Genomic DNA, 23,208 nt, shown 5'->3' with positions numbered 1-23,208 from the left:
TTAGTGATGATTAGGACCAAGCCAATATTTTGTAATTGCCTGTTGTAATTAGAAATTTAGGAGATCACTGGAAGTTTGAATCTAGAATTATTTGGGGTGGGTTAGCACTAAACCAGAATAAATTTTCACAGGTAAGCACTCAGCCTCTAATTTATGCAGCACATGTGTTGGCACTATAGTCTCCTTAGAAGTGCAAGCAATTCCTGTTGAGGAAGATACTGTTCTATTAAAAAAATACAGTTTTCACATTAGTTTAAATGGTTGTGTTTATAAACTTGCAAAATACATCTGCTGGTGCATTTTTTATGTGGCAATATGTTTGATTTATTTCTCTAACTTATAAACTAATAGATCGAAGTGAAAGCTTGGACTCATAAACTAATAGATTGAAGTGTTATAATTATATTTCTTCTCTAACCTTTCAGTGAGTGACTCAGAAAGTGCCAGACTAAGGGAAGCTTTTCGCAGAGTGACAGCTGTCAACTCAACCATGTCTGACACTGTGTTTGTAAGAGAAGTTTTGTGGGAAGGTGTCCCGATGAATATAGCCCAGGTAATAGATATAGTCAGAAAGCTTATGAGAAACTAACAGTTTTTCTTCTCATATACACTTGTGGCTGGTTCTGGGGAGTTTTTATTTTTAATTACTGATGTCAAAATATTCTGAGGTCATGTCTAAGTCTACTATAAATCTAATTTAGTACTAAAATATGGGACAGCATGATCTAGTAATGCATATACTTGTTTACTGTATAATACAGTTGTGTAACACTAGCTTGTTTCTTCTATTTCTCTTATTACCATTCTTGGTTGTTGTTTTATTTTTCAAACAACCTGTGTCTGAACTCACTGCTCTTCAGCTATTGACCTTGAACTTGATTGTGAGAAGTATACTGATAACCTTATTTGGTTCAGCTAAAGGGCAGTCACTTTCAAAGTATTTAGTGATGACATAATAACTACTTTCTATTTGAATTTGTTCCAGCTAATCTACAGAGGCTATGGTGGGACATCCAAGGGCTTGAGTTACAAAGATCTGCTGTGTGGTCTGGTTATTCTAACCAAAGGTACCAGAGAGGAGAAAATGAAATGTAAGATCCACATTATTAAGCTTGTATGTCTCATTAGAAATAAGTTTTTATTGTGTTTTAGATCAATTTTACCATTTTATTTTCCTTAGGATTATATATATATATATATATATATATATATATATATATATATATATATATATATATATATATATATATATATATTATAAGCATTAAAATAAAAAAAAATTAACTAGATTTTCATATTATTAATATCAAGTAATATCTCCTAAATTATACTTTTGAAATAAATTAGATGTTGCACTTTACTTGATTCTATTATAAATAACTTTCTGCATAAATAAATCCATGTTGTATTTATGACTAGCATCATTATAAGTTGTTTACATATTTATCCAGTGATCTTTGCCATGTACTGCGACGACTCATGTACCTATGTACAGAAGGATGAAATGGATAAACGTGTCATTGAGACAGAAGGCCAGGTGTCTCCAGCATTATCTAATCTGTTTAAAGAGGTATTTTGTTTTTATTTATTGTCTTAACCTTTGGGTTTTTTATGGTGCCACACAAATACTTGTTGATAAATCTGACTTCTATTTCCACAAATTCACCACCATAATTTCTCCTTCAATCTTTTGCTTTTTTATTTATATATATAAATAAACAATTTAAGAGCTGTTATCAATGAACAGGTGAAAGGATTAAGTCAATTTAAATTTTCAGGGAATTCTATAATACTGAACTGATGTCCTTAATGTGACAACATACATTCTAGAAAAGCCTATTTACCTATTGCCTTATATACATTTGCCTAGTTATAGTGGTTTTAGTATGTAGTATGCTCAAAGAATGATAACAAAACATTAGAAAACTATGGTCATTTTTAGGACAGGAATTTTTTGACAAAACTTGCACTGCATGTATAAGGAGCTGTTAGAGCTTAATTGATATTCATATGACTGTAAACAGCTAAAGCTACCAATGCTACATAATTACATAAAATTTTATTAAGATGTTTGTTTTTTATTTTACAGAAAATACTTTATTAATCATGTTAGCAATATTTGTATTAAGTATAAATGTATATAGTATAAAATTTCTTGTTGTGTTTAAAAAGATTGACAAAGATTTTGAATCCCTTTATTTTATTATCATTGCAGTTAATGATTATTTTAAATTTATTTTTTCAGTCTGATCAAGTATCGTATGAGCAGTTTTCATATTGGTTGAAAGGACATCCAGACGCAACAATAATAAGCAAATGGCTACTTTTGGAATCAGCAAGCTTATCTTTGTCAGGGGAACATGACACGCCCACATTTTACCAGACTCTTGCCGGGGTCACTCATTGTGAGAATAGAGAATTAATATATTTTCTTTTTTACAATATCTTATTGTTATAATAGAGAAAGAAAGTAATTATCATTTTAAGAATAAGTATTTCATATTTTTTTTTTTTTTTTTTTTGGATACAGTCTCATTGAAACAAAGAGAATTCCTTCATGTTTGTTTGATAGAATTTGCATACGAGTTGTTTGTTTTCACAGTGGAAGAAAGAGAAATTCTGGAGCTGGAAAAACGCTACTGGACCCTCAAAGCATTATCAAAGTCTGGACGGTTCGACCAAGATTTGTTCAAGTCTCAAGTCTGTCCGCCCTTACCAGAGAAACTTTGTCATTGTAAGGATTTGGGATTATTTTTTTTTAATTTCTTTTGCTTTGAAAATAAAATATTTTAATGAAAAACGTTACTATTTACAATTGACTCTGTCTTTTTACAGCGCTGTTTTTGGCATTTGATGAAAATTGTGATAGTCACATAGACTTTAAAGAAATGGCTTGTGGCATTTCTGCGTGTTGTCGAGGTCCCACATTAGAAAGACAGAAATGTAAGCCATTCTCTTTTTTTGTTTATTTCTTATTAAATTTTATTTAATGTTTTTAAAATGTATCTTTTTTCTTTATACTAAACATTCTATTTACCTTTTTTAAAAATTGTATTATTTTTATTTAATATTTTTTATTTCAAAATTTTATTTAATGTTTTTAAAATGTATCTTTTTTCTCTATAATAAACATTCTATTTACCTTTTTAAAAATTGTATTACTGAGCAATTTTTTTTTTAGTTGAATATAATTCAGTGTATAAATTGTAAACTTTGTTTTCAGTTTGTTTTAAAGTGTTTGACTTGGATCACGACTCCAGGCTGAACGAGCATGAAGTGACTGCCATGCTGGAAGCCTTGAATGTAGTAAGAGAAGTGTATCACTCCAAGGCTTCTCTGGTAAGTGATTCAGTGTGTTGATGGCTGTTACACACCTACATGGGAATGGCATGGTCGGATGATAGAGCACATGGCTGCTAACCCGAAAGTCTTGAGTTTGAATCCTGTAGTTGTGTCAGTAAAACGTCACTGAGTTGACTCAGCTCTGATGGGTACCGCAATCATGCAAAAGAAAGTAAAGGTTGCTGGGCATAGTGCTGACCAGATTATCTCGAGGTCACCGAAATGGGTGAACTCTACTTCACCTGCCTCATGGACCATCAGGTTCATAAAGGCTCTTAATTTTACTTGACATACACCTTTCAGACTTGCCTTTCCTGTTTTTTTTTATCTTATTGAATTGACCAGGTCTTTTGGGTACACACCTCGTTCTTGATGGGTGGAATAATGATGAGATTCTGTAATTAGTGGTTGATGACGCAAGTGGTTTGTCTTTGACTGGCACGCTAGTAAATTTTTTTTAACTGGCTGGGTTAAAAAAAATTATCAACCACATTGTCAACCCAAGTTTGTCTTTGTTTGACTGGCATGCTAGTCAATTTTTTTACTGGCTGGGTTAAAAAAAAATTATCAACCACATTGTCAACCCAAGTTTTGGTCTGCTGGCCACACCCTGGTCATATATGAATTTCTGTAGCTTTAGCCTGCTAGAAGGATAAGTTTCATTGAGGTGAAAATAAAGATGTGTTTGTCTATTTGAGCAGGAAGCTCAAGACTTACCTCCTCTTGAACCTTCTGTAGTTGCCAAAGAAATTCTCTCTAGTTATGACCTGAACAAGGTAAGCTTTCGCATTACTCTGTGCAGTTCTTTACCACAGTAGTGCAGGCTCCTTAGTTTCATCATCAAATGTTTGTTTCACTGGGTTTTCAGATTTTACTTTTGTTCGGTTCCATTCCCTGTTATTGTTTTTTTTTTTTTTTTTTAAGATTATTGCAGTAGAAAAATTGTTTGCTTTGCAGGAAGGATCTTTGACTCTGGAGGATTATTTGTTGTGGACAGTCAACAATCAGCTGACCTCAGACTTTTTAGAGCTCCTTAGTGAGGTAATGGATTTTTTATTACATGCTGATTGTAAGGTTTGCTGTAGAGAGGGTCGAGCTTAACGCAATCCACTACTATTTTAAGAATACCAGTTTTATGATCAGTCACATCACAATGATACAAGCAATAATAACTTGACACAATGCCTATTATTTTCTATCTCACTATTTATTCAACTACTGTACTCATTCTAAATCCACATACAACTATCCTTGATTTCAACATCACACGGAGGACCTCTCACATTCAGTACCTAGCCTAAACTCCCTAGCTTGCATACCATAACAACCAGTTTCTATCGCAAAATTTCACTGCCTTTTATCAATCCATGCATTCATTATATCTCTCGCACCAACATCCATTTGCACCAAAATACACTTATAAACACACATCATTAGACTGATATTTAACTAAGTTAATTATATTTTCAATTTGATATCATTGATTATTTTTTAAAATTTATATTTACCCACAGCCCATTGTTTTACTTGTTTTAGATCTGCCAATGGATAGTTTCTCCTTTCAATCCACATCACTTAACTTTAAATTTTACACAGTGTAATACCAATAGCAATTGACCTACTACAAATGGTTTAGTTTGTCCAGAACTATTGGCTATTCCTGCCCATTTTTATGCAGGACTTTAAAACCTAGATAACTTGTCCTAGTTTATAAGCAAATTATCTTTACCTGTTAAAATTGTTTCATTTTTTTACCTAACTTTAAAAAATTGATACGTATTTTTAAAATGTTTGCTGTAAAATGTTTGCTGTATCGCATAGTCATTAATTAGTGTGCCATAGTTTCTATTTCAAATTTTTTTTATGACTGAGATGAATACTTTGTATATCTATAAAGAGTTATTCTGTTAATTGGTATTCTTTTTTAATGTGGCCACGAATAAAGAGTTGACACTCTGGCATAGATTAATTGAACTAATATAAATAAAGCCTGGTACATTTAGAAGGACAATCAGTTTTTTATTACAAGAATCATAGGGGGGGGGGGGGGGGCTTATAGTAATAATTTTCTTTAATCTACATGCAAACTTCTGTGGCACGTCAAATGTTTGTATGTTAAATGAGAATATATATTTAGGGCTAAATTTTCTGTATAAAGATGTACATTTTAAATATTATTTATGTTTATTATCATGATGCTCCACTCAGTATTAAAAAGTGCTGATGCCTTCTGTAATATCTTCAGATATGCCACATTGTGTTAGGCCTGTACCCACAGACCAAAGAAGAGGAAGGAAGGATTATCCAGTATGTAAAAACATGGTTCATTGCTCAATAAGTTCTTGTTTGTTTTCCATTATTGAACATTTCATTCATACAATTCTTCTTGATGGCAGCATTGTTATAAAGTCTTCAGTTTAAAATGTGATGTCCTATGCTTTTAGTGACAGACAAAATTTGTGTCAACAAAAATTTTTTTGTATTAAATTTCACAGTAAAGTTAGTTCATATTTTCACAAAAGATAATTTTTCATTATTATTTGTCCAAGAAATGTATTTAAGATGCATTAAAATGTATTTCATTATAAATAAAATATTTATTCTTAAGTTGAAGTCAATGAAACACTTGTTGTTTCAGACACTGGCTAGAGAGAGAGAGCCGAAACCCTTTAGAGGTGGGCCAGATCTGGTACCTGGTCAACATGCAGTGGTGGAATGTTTGGCTGGACTACGTCAATGCTGAGGTTAGCCTACTACTTATACGCACTAGGGATATACCAGTGGTTGGAACTATTTTTTTCCTGAAAGGTTTTGGGGTTCAATTATAATCTGCAACTAAATTTAAAAAAATAAGGTTGTGTGGTTATATTGTCTACTTAAGAGGCGTTTGACCAGTGTTATTTCTTTTTTCTAGTTCATTTCATTCATACAAATGCAGTGAAAGATAGTCTAATAAAACATTTATTTTTCTTTCCTGTCAATGAATAACATCACAATTTTATGAATAAATCATTTAACACTGCTTTGTCAATAAGCTAGCTTAGTTGTATGTCATTCATTGACAAAATGTATATTGATCTCCCCCTGTACTAGATGGACCCTATGAGTAGACAGCAGCGGGTGTCCAAGAGTAAGCAGCAACAGTCAATAGCATGGGATGATGACTGTGTGCTAATGGTCGGACCAGACAACATCAACCAGACATATCGGTACTCTATTCATTTTTTTTATATGTTCAAGTGATTAGCACTTTACCTGTTTAAATGAGAAAGGAGATAATAAAACGAATTTTGTCTTTGACTTGCTAACAAAATGTCATCCATTACAGGTCAACGGCCACCTCTCTGATACCACCTGACTCTACCCCCACCCACCGAGCCCAGGCCTCACCTAAAGCTTCCAGAAAAATGTTGGCGTTAACTACAAGCAAACCTCCTGCTATAAACAACAACAGCCTGCTCATCAACCCAACTAAGGTTTCAGCTCCTTTGTTACTTCTTCCATCATAAAGTTTTATTCTACTGTTACCAGGCCTTGTACTTTTTTACACCATCTAGTGTTTCACATGTTCTAAGTCCTGCTTTTAAACTTCAAAAAACATTATGGTCACTGATTGTTTCCTTTTGGTGAACTGTTTATCCCTGTGCCAAAAGATTTTTAAAAATATTCCCTCCCATTAGTTTTGTCTAGAAGTCAAATCTTGCCACTTTGTTAAGTTTGGTTATTCTCTATGTGTTTATCCCAGTGTCTCAAGATTTAAAAAATATTCCCTCCTAGTTTTGTTCAGATGAAAGTTAAACCTTCACTTCTTAAGTTTGGCTATTCTCCATGTGTTATTATTTATAGCATGTTATAATAGTGTGCCAAAAGTAAATGTAAGATTAATTTTTTTATAAATTAGATTTAGTCTAATACTAAAACTCTAATTACTATAATACTTTCACTCAATTGATTCTAGTTTCTGTTTGTGTGCTCTCTGTATTGCTAACACTAGTGTAAACTATTTATCCTCCAGTACATATCAATGACCAATGAAGGCGGGAGACTGAGGCGGGATGTTTTGTTAACCAGAGGAAAAGATTTTGAAATAGTCCCAGAATGCATCTGGAGAGCACTGACCACCTGGTATGGTGGGTCACCCGCCTTACCAAGGACAGTAAGTACACACTGTACTGGCATTGTACCTATGTCTACTGTACATTTCAACAGTAGCTTCATTCTTTAAGTGCTATTAAAAAAGCTCTTAACAAATTATTTTTAATACCTGTAAAAAAAATGTCAACGTCGTAATATAACTGTTTTCACCCTAACACCATTATTCATAAACTATTATAAACTTTACGGTGACACTGTAGAAAAATTTTAGTAGGATAATGAATATGTAATTGCCCAACTTGTATTTTTATTAGAACTTTTTTTTTGGTTCTGTAAAATTGTGTAAGTTAATTATTTAAAAATACGTGACATGACAGTCACTGATGTTTATGGCCTGGTGTCCTCCTGTTGCAGGTGATCAACACATCTAAATCTGGCAACACCCCTGACCTGGAGCTCTACCCTATTTGTGTTCGGATCCTTCGGCACCAGACCCCCAGCCAGAGGCCGCCCCCGGCAACAATTTTCACAGGGATGGTAGCAGCAGGGATGAGTATGTTTGTTTAGATGGCTATTGACTGTAATGTTTGTTTCAATGATGCTAAGGTTTCTCTAGATGACTATTGCCTGTTATGTTTGTACTACACATGTTGCTGTTTGTATTAAAATACCTGAACTTTGGGCATAGTGCTGACGACATTATCCCTTAATATGCTGAGGTCTCTAAAGTAAATTAACTCTACTTCATCTGCCACCTGTGTCTTGGGCATGAACGGGAAATGATGATGACCTAACTGTACAAACTTAAGAAAGAACAATAAAGTACATGAAATACAGAAGTAATAATCCAAACAAGTATAAGAAATCTCAATACAACAGATAGATTACAATTTTATATTTTGTTGACCTGTAGTAACATCTTGGCCTACAACTTCCTAATCCTAGGTCTGACAGCCAACCCAGCACAACCCCGGCGCTACCATGCGCACACAGCCTCCTTTAGTCGCAAGCACACCATGGCGCAGATCTATGAATTTCTATGTAACAAGCTGAGATTTTATAGGGAAGACTTTCGCTTGTGGAAAATAAACCCTAAAGATGACGTAAGTAGATGGATGAAGAAAGATCCTAGCAAAGTTTATTGTGTTGTGTTATTGTCCTAAATGACAACCATAACAAAACTGTATTTCAGCACCATATAATATAACAAAACTGTATTTCAGCACCATATAATATAACAAAACTGTATTTCAGCAACATATAACAAAACTGTATTTCAGCAACATATCACACCACTGGACGATGATGATCGCACAGTTGAAGACAATGAGATAGAAGATAATCAACAAATTTTACTGGAAGGTTGGTCATGATTCGTAAATTTAGTTTTTCTACACTAAAAATTTAAATTTTTAAAAATTTAAGCTAATTAGTTTAGGTAAACATTGTTTAATTTAATGTGGGGTTTATATTTTGCAGTTCGTAATAAGGACCTAACTTGGCCTGAAGAGATGTCGCAGCTTGCAAAAAACAAAACATTGAAAAAGGATGATGGTTAGTCACGTATTGCAATTTATAAAACTATCTCATACCTTAATTAATTCTTAAGGGGAAGTAAACCATTGTGCTGACATTGGGGAGGTAAATCATGTACACTGACTTTTGAACAGATTTGTCTATTCTTGTTGCAGTTCCAACTGAGAAAGGAGCTACAGGACTGAACAATCTTGGCAACACATGTTTTATGAATGCAGCCCTCCAGTGTGTGTCCAACACCTGGCCACTCACTCACTACTTTGCTGGCAACCTGCACCTGTTTGAGCTCAACAGGTGGGTGGTGGGTCTTTTACCCCAAACATTACCTGACTACCTGATACAGGATTTAAATATTACTGTACTCTTGTCTTTTACCCCAAATATTACCTGACTACCTGATACAGGATTTAAATATTACTGTACTCTTGTCTTTTACCCCAAACATTACCTGATACAGGATTTAAATATTACTGTACTCTTGTCTTTTACCCCAAACATTACCTGATACAGGATTTAAATATTACTGTACTCTTGTCTTTTACCCCAAACATTACCTGATACAGGATTTAAATATTACTGTACTCTTGTCTTTTACCCCAAACATTACCTGACTACCTGATACAGGATTTAAATATTACTGTACTCTTGTCTTTTACCCCAAATATTACCTGACTACCTGATACAGGATTTAAATATTACTGTACTCTTGTCTTTTACCCTAAACATTACCTGACAACCTGATACAGGATTTAAATATTACTGTACTCAAGTTGATAACCCAGTGTATTTAACTTCTGTATTTTTTGGAGTTTAAAATGACTGGCATATAAGATAGCCCCATTAGGGCTGGTAAGTAGGTCACCAACCAGTTCAATGGCTCATGCAGGTTTTATTGAGCTGTAGAACTGGATGGTGACCTACTTACCAGCCCTATTTCCCCAATTGAAATAATGATGTATGCTATATTCCAGCCTTTAGAGAAGCTACCCAACTTTAGACATATTCCTTAGTTTAAAAAGTCATCTTATACGTTGAAAAATAAACTATATATTTTCTTTTTTCATTTTTAGAGATAATCCGCTGGGAATGAAAGGTCATATAGCTCAAAGATATGGGGAGCTAATCAAAGATCTCTGGAGCGGAACATCCAAGACTGTAGCACCTCTTAAACTCAGAGTGAGTTCAAATGAAATAGCACTTTCTGTAACCATAGAACTTGTTCAAAAAATCATTTCTTTTTTTTTCAATAAATAACACAATAAACAACTTAAATTAGAGTAATTTTCTCAGTTTGCTTCTCAGATATATGTGCTGCTAGTTATTCCTCCTTCAGTTTCTATTATTAATTCTTATTGTGCAGAAATTTTACCTTACAAAACATGCTTTAATCAGAATAGCACACTTACATTAGTTGTTTTTTTACACAATTCCAACCAAGGCTATTTAGACCTGACAAGCAACCCATTGTTTAAATTTGAATTTATTTGTATCTCCCCTTTTCAGTGGACAATAGGTAAATATGCTCCAAGGTTCAATGGCTTCCAGCAGCATGATTCTCAAGAGCTGCTGAGTTTCCTATTGGATGGACTCCACGAGGATCTGAACAGAGTCCACCACAAGCCTTATGTTGAGCTCAAAGACAGTGATGGCAGGCCGGACAGGGAGGTGGCAAGGGAGGTAATAATGGACAAAAAAAATTAATTCACTTATTTTGATTTTTTTTTTTATAATATCGTAAAAAAATGTATACTGTTAAGTTACCTAAACATACTTTTTTTTTTAAATACTCCATTTTATTATGTGCAGACATTGATTAAAAAAAATAAATCTTTTTTCTATACTGTTTATTTTATCTAGGCCTGGGAAAACCATTTACTGCGGAATCAGTCCATCATTGTAGATTTATTTCATGGGATCCTCAAGTCCCAGGTCATGTGTAAGGAGTGTGAGCATGTCAGCGTCAGGTTTGACCCATACTCTCACCTTTCTCTACCCTTACCGATGGACAGTTGTATACACATAGAGGTCATAGGTCAGTCTCTTTAACATACTTGGTATCTTTTATAAATTATTCTTAATAAGATTCATTACAAAATCATTGAATTTTTTCTAATAATCTTAGTCTTATAAAAGAATTACATATTCTTAATTTTGATTTTATACTATAAAAATGTAACTATATTTAGTTCAAAAATTGGATGGCTCTGTCCCTGTCAAATATGGATTACGGCTGAACATGGATGAGAAATACAAAAGTTTGAAACGAGAGGTCAGCTACTTGTCCAACATTCCACCCGGGGAGCTCTTAATTGTAGAGGTCAATGGACCTAATGTCAAGGTTAGTGTCTTCAATCAAGCATTTTATTCTACTATTTTTAATTTGTTTGAAGAAGTATTGTTTAATTAGTAATCAAAGTAGACTGTACCTTTTTTTGTGTGGAAAAAGATTGTTACATATTTGGTGTCTGATTGTCTGGTTATATTTAATACAGAATCAGATTTAATTAAACAAGCATTTTTTATCATAAAGTTCCATTGTATACAATTTATAAAGTAATGATGTATCAATCATATTTGTTTAATCCACATTTTTATTCACATAATGTTTTTGTTCCACCATGTGCTGTTCCAGTTATTATTAGCAATGTCTTCTCCATCCACAGTCCCTCCCACAAGATGACCAGAAAATTCGCAGCCACCTCATCCCCTGCTCTCTTTTCTTGTACCAACTCCCCCCTCCCCCGCTAATCCCACAGATGACGGAGGAAGAGGAGAACTCTCAATCTGGCAGCAGGGAGAGTTTAGACTTGCCAGATAGGATTGCTGTTAAAGGTAACGTTTGATTGGTTTTTAGCTTACACTTGCCAGATATAAATGCTGTTAAACGTGAGCTTTGATTTGCTTTTAGTTTAGATTTGCCAGATATAATTGCTGTTTAAAGTAAGGTTGTTTTTTTTTTTTTCTAAAGTTGAGATTTGCCTATAATATGTTGTCTTTTATTTTAAGTTTACAACATTTAAGTGCACATGTTTGATTGTTTATTTTTTTTTATTTAAGGTGTCCTGCCACAAAATAGTCCAAAACTGAATGGCCAGCCTGTACAAATGTCCAAGTCCCCATGTCACTCTCGCAGTCCCAGCAATGTTAGTATAGCTAACACCAACAGCCTAGACCGTTCTGCTGAAAGATTTGAAAACTTCGTTATAGGGCTGCATAGAAAGATGGTATGTCGCTAACCAATAGTATTGCCAAAGTTGATGCAATATAAGACATTTTAACTTACATTTCTCTCAGATTCTTCTTAATTCTGTTGGTTACCTAAAACTTGGTTATTATTTTCATTACTGTAAATTGATTGGTTTATTGTCTTGTTGTATTTTTAATGGGCATTTATGTAAAATTATTTCTGATTATCAAGATATTCTCAATTTGATCAGACCCTTTTTTAAAATTTTCTCAGAACCTGATGGATGTTTACTTTATGTCCTCTCAAAAATCTCGGCCGAGCTTGTTCGGCACGCCCATCATTATCCCGAGGTCTGAGAACACAACCAATCAAGAGCTGTATCAGTTTGTCTGGAACCAAATTGCAAGGCTCGTTAGTCCATTGCCGCCATCAGAATTAAAAGTGACCAATCATGCGCAAGACTGGTAAGGCCTAGCTTTAAAGTATAAAAAATGTTCAGCTGTTCATCATAGTATGTGAGCCATCAGACCATTTATTTATTTTTTTATTTTTTTTAGTGATGACAGCCTTGGCTATGAATATCCTTTTATGCTGAAGGAGGTGCAGAAAGATGGTTTTTTATGTTACAAATGTCCTTGGTACAGGTAGGATTTTTTTATTCAAGTGTAAATGTCACAAGTTTCTAACACTTTAAAGCATTGATGTCACGTAAAAGCTACAAAGAAATCTAAAACAAATTGTTGAGACTTTTACTCTGAAGACAAAAAAAATAAATTGCTAAGACTTGCATGTAAGCATACAAAATTTAAATGGTTGCTTTTCTTTAAGCGCTTAAGAATAAATCACTCAGAATTAGATCTAAAAACTGTTTATTGTTCCAGATTTTGTCGGGGTTGTCGAGTGGAATGTAACACTGAATTGTATGGCAAGGGAAGCGCTTTTCTGGCAATAGACTGGGAGGCCACTGCCCTGCATTTACGCTACCAAACCACACAGGAAAAGGTCAAAGCAATATTTTTATCTTACACTTTCACTGCTAACCCTTGAAAAACATAAATAGAGTAGAGTGTAGTGATTATCTTCCCTTATAGATAATCCTAAGAAATTAAGCTAAACTTAATTACATTAGATAAAAAAGATTCATAAATATTTATTTTAATGTTAGGCCAGTGATTCTTAACCCGAGTTCTATCAACATGTCAGTCTTAGGGGTTCAGTGTGGGTCAAGACACTCACCCATCTCCTATGATTCATGATCGGATTTTGTCCATGCGGACAATAGAACTATTAAGAAGGATTTGGTGAATGCGCACATGAAACTTGTGGGGTTTGTTACCTCCAAAAAGGTTAAGAACCACTGTGTTAGGCATATTAAAATAACTCCCATTTGAATAAGATTTTAAAATTGTGTCCCCTTTATTTCCTTCCAGTTTTATGAAGAACACACAAGTGTGGCATATTCCAGACTAAAACAAACTGAACCCATTGACCTTGACACTTGTCTACAAGCATTCACCAAGTGGGAGGAGTTAGACGAAGATGAACTCTACTATTGCTCAAAATGTAAAAAACATTGTCTTGCAGCAAAAAAACTGGATATCTGGAGGCTACCTCCTATACTGGTAATTTATTCCCCTAATTTTCTTTTTACTCAAGATTTTATAGTATTTTTAAAATATTAATAAATACTTTAAAATCCTACTATTAATATTAAGAAATCAAAAAGCTGGTTCTCTTTCAACAGATTATAAACCTTAAAAGATTTCAATTTTTAAACGGGCGCTGGGTCAAATCACACAAGATAGTCAACTTCCCGCTGGTGGGCTTCGACCCTAAAGCCTATCTGGCAAGCCGCGAGCCTGTGGACACCACAAACACTGACCACAATAAAGGAGGCCATAACAACACGGCGGATAATGACGTCACACCTCAAGATCCGCCTGATGGGAACGGGTGCGGGGACACCATCAGCAGCAACATCCTTGCCAACCACTACGGGTCCAGCACCTCCAGCCCGCCTGTACGGTTGGGGACCAGAAGCTCCGCCTCTTCCAATTTAGATTCGGTCAACAGTAGTCTTTCAGTGCCTATCTCAGGTCTCGTCACTGCCATTCCACCTGACACCAGCAATTACATTCATGTGAGCACGTCAAACTCTTACCTTATGTTACATTTTCAAGCATCGTTTAATTGTATATTTTTACTATTCTTCTTTTAAACTAATCTTATTGATTAAATATATTTCATTTCATAGCCTAATTTAATTTACTGATTTTTTTTTTTATTTATACTCTTTTTTTTTTTTTACTCCAATCTTGTTGACTGATTTATATTGTAGACCAGTTTCATTTTTTTTAATCCACTTCTTCATCAGATCTTATTCATTTATTTCATTCTGTAGCTTAACTTACTTATGTTCTTTAAAGTTATTTACTTCTCCTGTGAAAGTAGAGAAAAGTCATTTGAAAAAAAAAAATTTTTTTCTCAGAATCAAAACCAGCATGTGTCACAGTCTCTCCTCAAGCCAGGCGTGCTATCAATCAAATCCACAGCTAATGGTTCTTCCAAAACTGGCATAATATCCCACGCCATTGGTGAGTTTACAACCTTTGCAAAGTTTCTATTTGAACACTACTCTCTGTTGAACACTGCTCTCTATTCCATACATCTTGTCTTCTTCTTCTTCTCTTCTTCGTTCTTAATTATTAGTGTTGAAGGGGATCGAGATTTATCTGCCAGTGGGTTTGAACTCGAGACTGTTCGAATGTATCAACGATGAGCTTTTTGCCGACTTGACCACGCCTCCAACACAATTAAGCGTTACGTGTCAACTGGTTTTGCGCCATTGAGGCCATTGACTCCGATTTCAGCCTGCTTTTCTTTTTGGATTTGCTTCCATAGCCTTTGTCCAACCAAGAACAAACTACAAGGCAGCAGTTGTTTAATTTTGGAGTTGTCTCTCCTAGAAGAGTGGCTGTCCCCAGCTAACGAGCCTCATCTGCCCGAGGGTTCGAACTCGAGACTTTTCGGTTTAGCAACCATGAGCTTTACCGACTCGACCACGCCGACCCCATACATCTTGTTATTTCATGTGTTTTTTTTTTAACCAAACTTATTCTTCATTGTTAAATATATTTTTAATACAGTAAAAACTCAATCTCTCCTAAAATACCTCTGTGGTTTTAAACCTGTTTCTTCTATGCCTTCTAAGATTTTAACACAGAAAAAAAAATTGCTATTTCAGATGCCAGATTAAAAGAATTTGACAAGGAAGATTATACAAACGTTCGATACAACTTGTACGCCATGTCTGTAAGTCATCTAGGACATCTGCGCCAGTTTAATGCTTCATATTTCCACACTCTTCATTATATTGTGTTATTTAGTCACTCATCTTTATACTGTACTATTGAATCACTCATCTTTATACTGTACTATTGTGTCACTCATCTTTATACTGTACTATTGAATCACTCATCTTTATAATGAACTATTGAATTACTCATCTTTATAATGAACTATTGAATCACTCATCTTTATACTGAACTATTGAATCATTCATCTTTATACTGTAGGGCCAACTATTGAGTCGCTCATCTTTATACTGTACTATTGAGTCACTCTTCTTAATACTGTACTATTGAGTCACTCATCTTTATACTGTACTATTGAGTCACTCATCTTTATAGTGTACTATTGAGTCACTCTATACTGTGTTAACGAGTTTAAAAATCTGTTGCAGTGTCACACAGGTATACTTGGAGGGGGGCACTACGTTGCTTATGCAAAAAATGAAAAGGATCGCTGGTTTTGTTATAATGATAGCAGTTGTAAGGTAAATAACATGGGTTTTTTTTTTATGTCACAGGTCTCATTCTTAAATGTTAGTAGACAACTTGATCACAATTCTGACTACAAACTGAACTAGAAAAATAGTATGCTGATTAAAAAATAGAATGCAAAAATCATGAAACAATTAAAATACATTTTAAAATGCAAAACTCATGAAACAATTAAAAATAAATTTGTATTGTTGACAGGAAGTCCCTGAACATCAGCTGGACAAAAATTCTGCCTACATTTTATTTTACCAGCGAGAGAATGTGGATTTTAGTCCTTTTATGCCAGATACAACTGGACGAGAGCCGGATACTTCAGAAATTGATGACGAGTTTGAATCGGATTTCAAGAAAATGTGTATACTACAGTAAAACTTTGTGTAACCAGTGTATTTATCAAAGCATTCTTTAAGTCACGCTGTATCTCTGTTTCAAAGGCCCACATTTTTAACATAATTTATTTTCAAGTATAAAGTGCTTTGTTTTCAACTCACAAAATAGATTTATTACTTTCAAATTTTGAAGAAAATTTGATTTTTTTATGTTAAAAGTTTTTCTCTTGCAAATTGTTTTCTGCTTGAGAATGTGGCTTGATAATTTGAAGAATTTCAAGGAAGAAAAATCAACAGAGTAATAAATTTTTTTGTGAATTCCGAAAAATGTACTTAAAAAAAACTAATTCGCCTGGATATTCCATTGTAATCATGGCCTTAAATGGGTTCTTAAAAAGAAAACAGTTTGTCCCTACAACATTCCAGTCAATGATGGTCATGGCCACAATATTTCTCAACCAATGGGAGCAAGTGTTGCAGTATGTTTGTGCTGAGGACAGAGTTATCATCCTTGACAGTCAGTATTTATGGGTCTGTGCAATCTTATTTCTTTTCCCACAATCCATTATTTTCTCAGTGAATTAGTTTGATCATCTCTCATCTCTATCATGTGACGTCTGCTCAATAGTATCCAAATGTGCCTGAGCTAATGGCTCAGTATCCCAGCATGACTTGACATAGCAAGCGCGGATGTTTATGGAAATAATTGTTTTGTTTCATCAAACTGGATCCTGGGAAATGTAGTTGTATTTTTTTGAAAGATATTTACTTGTATATTTTTCTGGCAATGAAAGAAAATAATTTCAAATTCTGTTTCCCTCTCATTGTGCCAGTAGTCTGTTGTACAGCAGTGTAAGAGTTAACATACATGGATACAAATGTTTGACAAATACTGAAGACTATTTAGCCGTTTTGTTTCGCTGAAGTTTTGTGATACCAGTTCTGGCTGTGAATGTTTTGTGGTACTTGGCATCCAGAATTACAATAAACTTAGCTATTTGTAGTTTTGCATAATTGCCAGTTTAGTGAATGGGGGTGGAGGGGAGTTCTATGTGACAGACTAAATAGGTCAGACACATTTTACCCCTTACCTTACAGACACAAAAATTGTGTCAATTGAATTGTAAATATAAAATAACCAAGTTATTAGTTCTGTTTTTATATTTATATTTAAAAGAATATTGTTTTCTGTAATTAAATTATTACAGAATGAAATTTTAAAAAAGGTTTATAAATAGTTATAATAATTTATAAATAATTATTCCAGAGAGGGAATCTTCAGTTTGTTGGGTGTTTTATGGTGTTTTAGTTAAAACAGCTAGTTTAACCTTTGTATTGAGACTTGTTTGCACACTAACTTTGGCATCACCAAGAAAACAGCTTTTCAATTTCTAACTCTAGAAGAGAAGATTACCATTTACTACTTTCAGTTTCTAGAAGAAAAGAGTACCATTTACTATTACTTTCAGTTTCCAACTCCAGAAGAATAGATTTCCATCGGCAGTCTACAACACCAAATGTAGCTAATACTGGTGAAAAATGTTTTTCATTTTTTTAACCATGTACATTTATATTTTATATATTATATTATTAAGCATGGACAATCAAAATGTTTCATAGAACATGACAGTTACCTTTTTGGATATTTTATTTATTCCTTAGCTTTGTAGCCATTTTATAAATTTAAAGATCTAATAATAGAAACAAGATGTATAATTGTGGAGAAGCAATTGTTAAACTTGTCTGATTTGAGCATTTCTTGATGTTCCAATGCATTGGAAATATGATTGTATAGATGGTTTTCAAAACTTGGGGTTTATGAGAAGTGGCTAATAGTCAGGTTCATTGATGCATAAAATCAAAAATTAAATTTGCTCATATCTGCTGCTCTGTAACTATCCAGAATTTTTGTTTTGTCCTTCGGCTGCTTCATTTGTTTCACTTTTATACCTTTACAATTGTTTCCTTTATGATTTGATACTAGATTTTAATTATTTAATTATTTGTAGTAGAAAATGTTAAGGAACACAGATGCCTAAGAAATGTATCTTTTGCTATAGTTTTAATTTGTCCATTTATTTATTTATTTTTACATCGAATTAATCCATTTACCATGTGCCACTTTTGTTATTTTTTTGGTTTTTTAAATTATGCAATCTATTCGTAGGAAGAGCTAGCAGCTTTAGTGAAATAAGTTGACTTTTGTTTTATTTACAAAGCATTAATATTTTTTTAAACTTCAAGAATATTAAGACAACTGTTATTCAACTAAAAGTATTTATCAGAATAATTAGCAGCATGGTAGATGATAGCAGTTAAAAATATAATTTAAATAATATAAGTTAAATAATATAAGTTTAATGCAACTATTTAGTTAAATTTGTATCTGTTGTACTGATTTAGTTTTCACATCATAGTATAAGTACAATTATATTGTATAAAGCACATGTCAGTTATGAATGACCATAACTTTATGAGATGGGTTACTTTAGAATCCTTATTTATTATTTGCGGGATCATGTTAGCAAACATGATAGAAGGGTTTACTTTGGAAAATGGTTCATTAAAATATTGGGAATGATTTATTTATTTTAAATGATTATTTTTATGAATAGTTGTGCCAATAGCAGTATATACTATTAAAATACTATTTGTCTAATGTTTTCTACTATGTTTTGCTGACTATAAAGCCTTAAAAACCATTTCATTTGCTGTTATTTATTTCATTATTTTTTTTAGCATAACATAATGTTATGTTTATGTCAGCTGATTTATGATGTGTATGTATTTATATCATAACCCATAAAACATGTAATTATGACATAATTGGTGTATTGGACCTGGTTTTGTTAATGGTCCTCTTTAATTATGTTAATTCAGTTCCAAACACAAGTGTAAAACACTTTAAGACACATTTTAAATTATTAAAATTTTAATTCTAAAATCAATGGAAAGATTGTGATTTTTGTTGGTGCTATACCATCTAGGCATTGTTGGCTTTGTTAAACTTCTGTTGGTTTTTTTTTATGGTTTTTTTATGAGTTTACATTATTTTTTCAGGTTTTCTATGTATTTATACCATTTAAAAATATTCAAATGTTAATGAAGAGTTTTGAAAACCCTAGTTTTTTTTTGTTCTTTAAATAACCATAGGTTTTGCTAAAAGTTAACAAGAATTTGGTTGTCCCTTTTAAATTTTCAGTTTGCAGTAGTCTGTTGTACAAAAGTTAAAAAAGCTTTTATATTCATAAATCATTTTTAAAATATAGATCTAAATTAATTGAAGCTTTCCCATAAAGTAATACAAAAATACTTGAATGAGTTTTGATATTAAAAGTTTTTTAAATATCATAAGACAATTATAATTATATAAAAGAATATAGATTAGCTATTTAATCTTTCTCTGAAAAAATTAGATGATCCTTTCATTTAGTGATTTTCATGTGTATCAAGATCAAGAAATTTTCCAGCTTACCAGTTCCGTCGGCTCTTTTGGTATAGGAAATTAATCTAGTAAGAAATAGATATTTAGATAGCTTATTATTTTTAACCCCATTTTTTTTCTCAATTATTTTTTCTTAAACAATGGTTTAAATTTTATTATTTATTTATACATTTTGGTTTAAGTGCATCAAAATACACATGATTTTTAATAACTGTCCAATGGTATAGTTAGAATTCGCTTTCTTTTAGTAGTAGAAAAATATAATTTGACATGGTTCTTTCAAATGTCTAAATATTCTATTTACATCAACAGAATGCTTCATATCTTTATATTTTTGTATATATAAATAGAATATTGTTTTTCTTTTTAATATTGTAAATTTTGTGAATCTACTCTAGCTTTAAATGATGGGATAGTAGACATTTAAATGTGATAATTGTTATGATTCCACAGAGATAGAGCTGGTAAGGTCACTGAGAATTTCCTGCTTTTCATTAGCTGCTCCTTTACTAATGGAGTTGTCTCCCATAGTGCAGAGAAACCTTTTCTTTTTAAAATGAAAATTGTTGTGGTGCACCTACACCATTTCTAATGAAGTCTCGAGTCTTTTAGCTAGATATGCTTTCACATGATTGTAGGGCCAGCGTATAGACTAGCATCTTTTATTTTCAACAATCAAAAAAATTTACATTACTTCTTTAAAAAATAAAATAAGCTGATCAAGCTTCAAACTTTTCAAGCCTTTTTTTTTGTCAGTTAAAGATTTTCATGCAGCCCAATAACATTTGTATGTGCTTTCTATGGATTTTATGACTAGGTAAACCATATAGATTGATGTATAAAATGTTGAAACTATGTTAAGCTTTCCGTTTCAACTATGTTAACAAATTTTTTCTTGATATGCAGTCTGTGATGCCATTTTTACGTACTAATTAATTCTTCATAAGAAAACAGTTGTGTAGATTTGTTTTATAATGTGTGCACATTTCATCAAATAAATCTCCAATCATGACTCAAATGTTTTAATTGCTTTATGTAAACTGTCACTGTTCACAAATAACAGAAAAGTGTGAAGGATGAAAAAGTTTATTTTCTTTCGTATTTACAAAGAACCATGACTGTACAACATGAGAACAGCAACCATGATTACAACACAAATATAATGAAGGGAATCACCTGGACAGGTGAAAAATGTGGAATTTAGAAATTCAAATTCAGCTATATTTGTTACATGTTTACTATTGCTAGTACTAACATTATACCCATGTTAATCTCTTGGTTTAATGCATCAAAACATTTCTTAAATCGGAGATTTTTTTTAAATAGCATCTAAGCAACATCCAATAAATCACATTGTGCGCATCACAAAAGATTAGTTTATGGAAGTTGTAATATTTTCTTACCCCATCAATATGCAATTATATGCTTAAATTGCATTTCATATCCCCTACCACTTGAAGCAAAAGTTAATTAGATTTTATAACATAAATTAGTCAAACATATTTTTACAATATAAAAAGTGATGATGTAAGCCTGCTACCTCTCATCTACTAAGGGTGTGCCATCACCCTGTGGGGATGCCCCACCCAAGCTGCTGCCCCCAAATGGAGACTCAAAACCTTTGCGAGCTGGACTAGGAGCTGTGCGGGGTGAAGGTCGTGGTGAGGCTCTGGGAGATTTGGTGGTCTTCTTACGGTTGGCCCACATCTCCGCGGCTCGTGCCCAATCCATGTCTGCAGCAGATGATGCCTGGTTTTTGTCATGTCTTGGGGTACGTGCTGCTGGGGTTCTGGGTGTGGCACCAGGCCAGGGTGCCCCAGGGCCGACCATTGGTCGAGGTGTTGGTTGATATGAAGGTGTGTTGTTGACATGAGGGCCTGTCCTAGGAGTTGTCATGTGGCCGCCATGTTGAAAAGATGATGATGGTGTCAACATAGGGGTCATCACTGGAGTAACACCAGGCTGAAAAATATTCAAATAAAACTTATTCTATTGTTGACATAAATTCTTTATTACAGGTACAGTATAACCTTAAAAAACTACAATACCTGAAAAGAACCATAGCTTCCATACGGTCTTTGTGGTGTAGTTGTGGGGGCAGCTCGTGGGGTAGTTCCGTGTGGTGTGGCTGTTGGAGCAGCACGTGGGGTGGTTCCATGTGGCGTTGCCATGTGATGACCATACATCCCATTAGACATACCAACTGGAGTGCGGCCTACAGGTGTCCTTCCTGGAGCTGGTGTAGAAAATATTTAACCGTTGTTATTAATTAGATTCTAACCACATCAAACAAATAAGCCAGACATTAAGAACATAAGAAAGTATTTGATCAAGTCAAGGATTTACATTACATGCAGAGAGTTTACTTTAAAAGCATGATTTTTTGAGGCAGTATAAATGATTTTTACATAATTTTTTACAAAACATAATTTCTTTTTAAGCAGAAACTACAATTTTTAAAACTAAAAAGCTTTCATATGCAATAAACCCGTGGCACAAGATACAAAATGCCACTTATTCTGCCTGCAAGATCAGTATAGAATTGTATTTCATTAGTTTACACTGCTAGGCCACACCTTCCTATCAATAGTCAAACAAATGCATTTAACAACTTACTCTGATGTGCAGCAGGAGTTGTATAGGCTGACAGGGCTGGGGTGCGACTGGAAGGTGTTCCTGTAAATATGGCAACAAATGATGAGATAAACATTCAAACACAACAGCTAAACTGTTGAGTAAATCAACTGGGTCTCAAAGATAAACCACACCAGGAACTTTTAGTAGAAAACCTGATATAATTTTAGCACTTTTCACACAGACAACTAACCTGGAATTGGATCCCTAAAATGCTCTTTGAACCATCTGATCAAAGAATTGACCGATTTGAAATTCTGGTGCCTATAACGGATCCCCTCAGGAGCAACGGTCACGTACTCGTGTCTGGCAACATTACGTGGCATGTAAGAAAGAAGGAATTTCCCTGGATACTGACGCGAGGCACTCATAAGGTAGGGGATTCTGAAAGTAAATAGAATATATTATCAATATTGCTTTTCTGCAATCTAATACTAATATCAGGTAAACTATTGCTAATTGTTCAAGTCCCTTAAGTTAAGTCATGTTCTAACCATTTGAATTAAGTGGTTTGTTACATATACCAGTTGCAGTTGTGGCTAACAGGGCCAGAAATATACTAAAGTAAACTAAAACACAGACTAACTTGTTTAAAAATTAGTTATTACTTACTTAAATGCAGCTTTTTTCTTCTCCTCTGTTAACAACTTGTCCAAAATTTCCCTTTTCCCTCCATCAGAATCTCTGTAATACTTAAAACTTAAGATGTCCCGAACAGTTGCTGCTATGGGCTGAATGTATCGGGCAATAATTTCATCCAGATCTTCAAACTCCTAAAGCAAGTCAGTCAAAAGTTTA

At 33.5% G+C, this 23,208-nt stretch overlaps 2 protein-coding genes across 2 annotated transcripts; one reads left to right on the top strand and one right to left on the bottom strand.

Moving 5' to 3' along the window:
* Positions 1 to 440: 440 nt before the first annotated feature.
* LOC131934510 (ubiquitin carboxyl-terminal hydrolase 32-like) lies at positions 441 to 20,787 on the top strand. The gene is made up of 33 exons (XM_059290549.1): positions 441 to 553; positions 986 to 1,091; positions 1,452 to 1,570; positions 2,246 to 2,405; positions 2,603 to 2,734; positions 2,836 to 2,943; positions 3,224 to 3,339; positions 4,300 to 4,383; positions 5,588 to 5,649; positions 5,981 to 6,086; positions 6,436 to 6,551; positions 6,671 to 6,818; positions 7,358 to 7,498; positions 7,852 to 7,990; positions 8,383 to 8,540; positions 8,718 to 8,799; positions 8,917 to 8,991; positions 9,129 to 9,267; positions 10,044 to 10,149; positions 10,477 to 10,650; positions 10,831 to 11,005; positions 11,160 to 11,311; positions 11,637 to 11,805; positions 12,031 to 12,197; positions 12,434 to 12,624; positions 12,718 to 12,804; positions 13,042 to 13,162; positions 13,591 to 13,782; positions 13,905 to 14,300; positions 14,649 to 14,754; positions 15,405 to 15,472; positions 15,903 to 15,995; positions 16,201 to 20,787. Exons 1-33 carry the CDS (start codon positions 491 to 493, stop codon positions 16,369 to 16,371), a joined length of 4,422 nt encoding a protein of 1,473 aa, XP_059146532.1. The 5' UTR covers positions 441 to 490; the 3' UTR covers positions 16,372 to 20,787.
* Positions 20,788 to 20,846: 59 nt separating this feature from the next.
* On the bottom strand, positions 20,847 to 23,187 carry LOC131934511 (transcription elongation factor SPT6-like). The gene is made up of 5 exons (XM_059290551.1): positions 23,023 to 23,187; positions 22,604 to 22,794; positions 22,393 to 22,452; positions 21,825 to 22,012; positions 20,847 to 21,738 (listed from the first exon to the last, which is right to left on the bottom strand). The coding sequence occupies exons 2-5, from the start codon at positions 22,779 to 22,781 to the stop codon at positions 21,313 to 21,315; spliced, it is 852 nt and encodes a 283-aa protein (XP_059146534.1). The 5' UTR covers positions 22,782 to 22,794; positions 23,023 to 23,187; the 3' UTR covers positions 20,847 to 21,312.
* Positions 23,188 to 23,208: the final 21 nt, after the last annotated feature.

This window comes from Physella acuta, unplaced genomic scaffold, assembly GCF_028476545.2.
Source record: "Physella acuta isolate Inbredline_101_S28 unplaced genomic scaffold, ASM2847654v3 ptg002855l, whole genome shotgun sequence".
Classification (NCBI taxonomy): domain Eukaryota; kingdom Metazoa; phylum Mollusca; class Gastropoda; family Physidae; genus Physella; species Physella acuta.
This window is presented reverse-complemented; position numbering and strand designations above follow the sequence as displayed.

Excerpts from the sequence above, each read along its gene's own strand:
- LOC131934510 (XM_059290549.1), top strand. The coding sequence starts at position 491 with ATGTCTGACACTGTGTTTGTAAGAGAAGTTTTGTGGGAAGGTGTCCCG. Across the intron at positions 11,006-11,159 it reads TATACACATAGAGGTCATAG|TTCAAAAATTGGATGGCTCT; the intron begins GTCAGTCTCTTT and ends AACTATATTTAG. Across the intron at positions 14,755-15,404 it reads CATAATATCCCACGCCATTG|ATGCCAGATTAAAAGAATTT; the intron begins GTGAGTTTACAA and ends TTGCTATTTCAG.
- LOC131934511 (XM_059290551.1), bottom strand. The coding sequence starts at position 22,781 with ATGAGTGCCTCGCGTCAGTATCCAGGGAAATTCCTTCTTTCTTACATG. Across the intron at positions 22,453-22,603 it reads TTTTAGGGATCCAATTCCAG|GAACACCTTCCAGTCGCACC; the intron begins GTTAGTTGTCTG and ends CCATATTTACAG. Across the intron at positions 22,013-22,392 it reads AACTCCTGCTGCACATCAGA|CTCCAGGAAGGACACCTGTA; the intron begins GTAAGTTGTTAA and ends TTTCTACACCAG.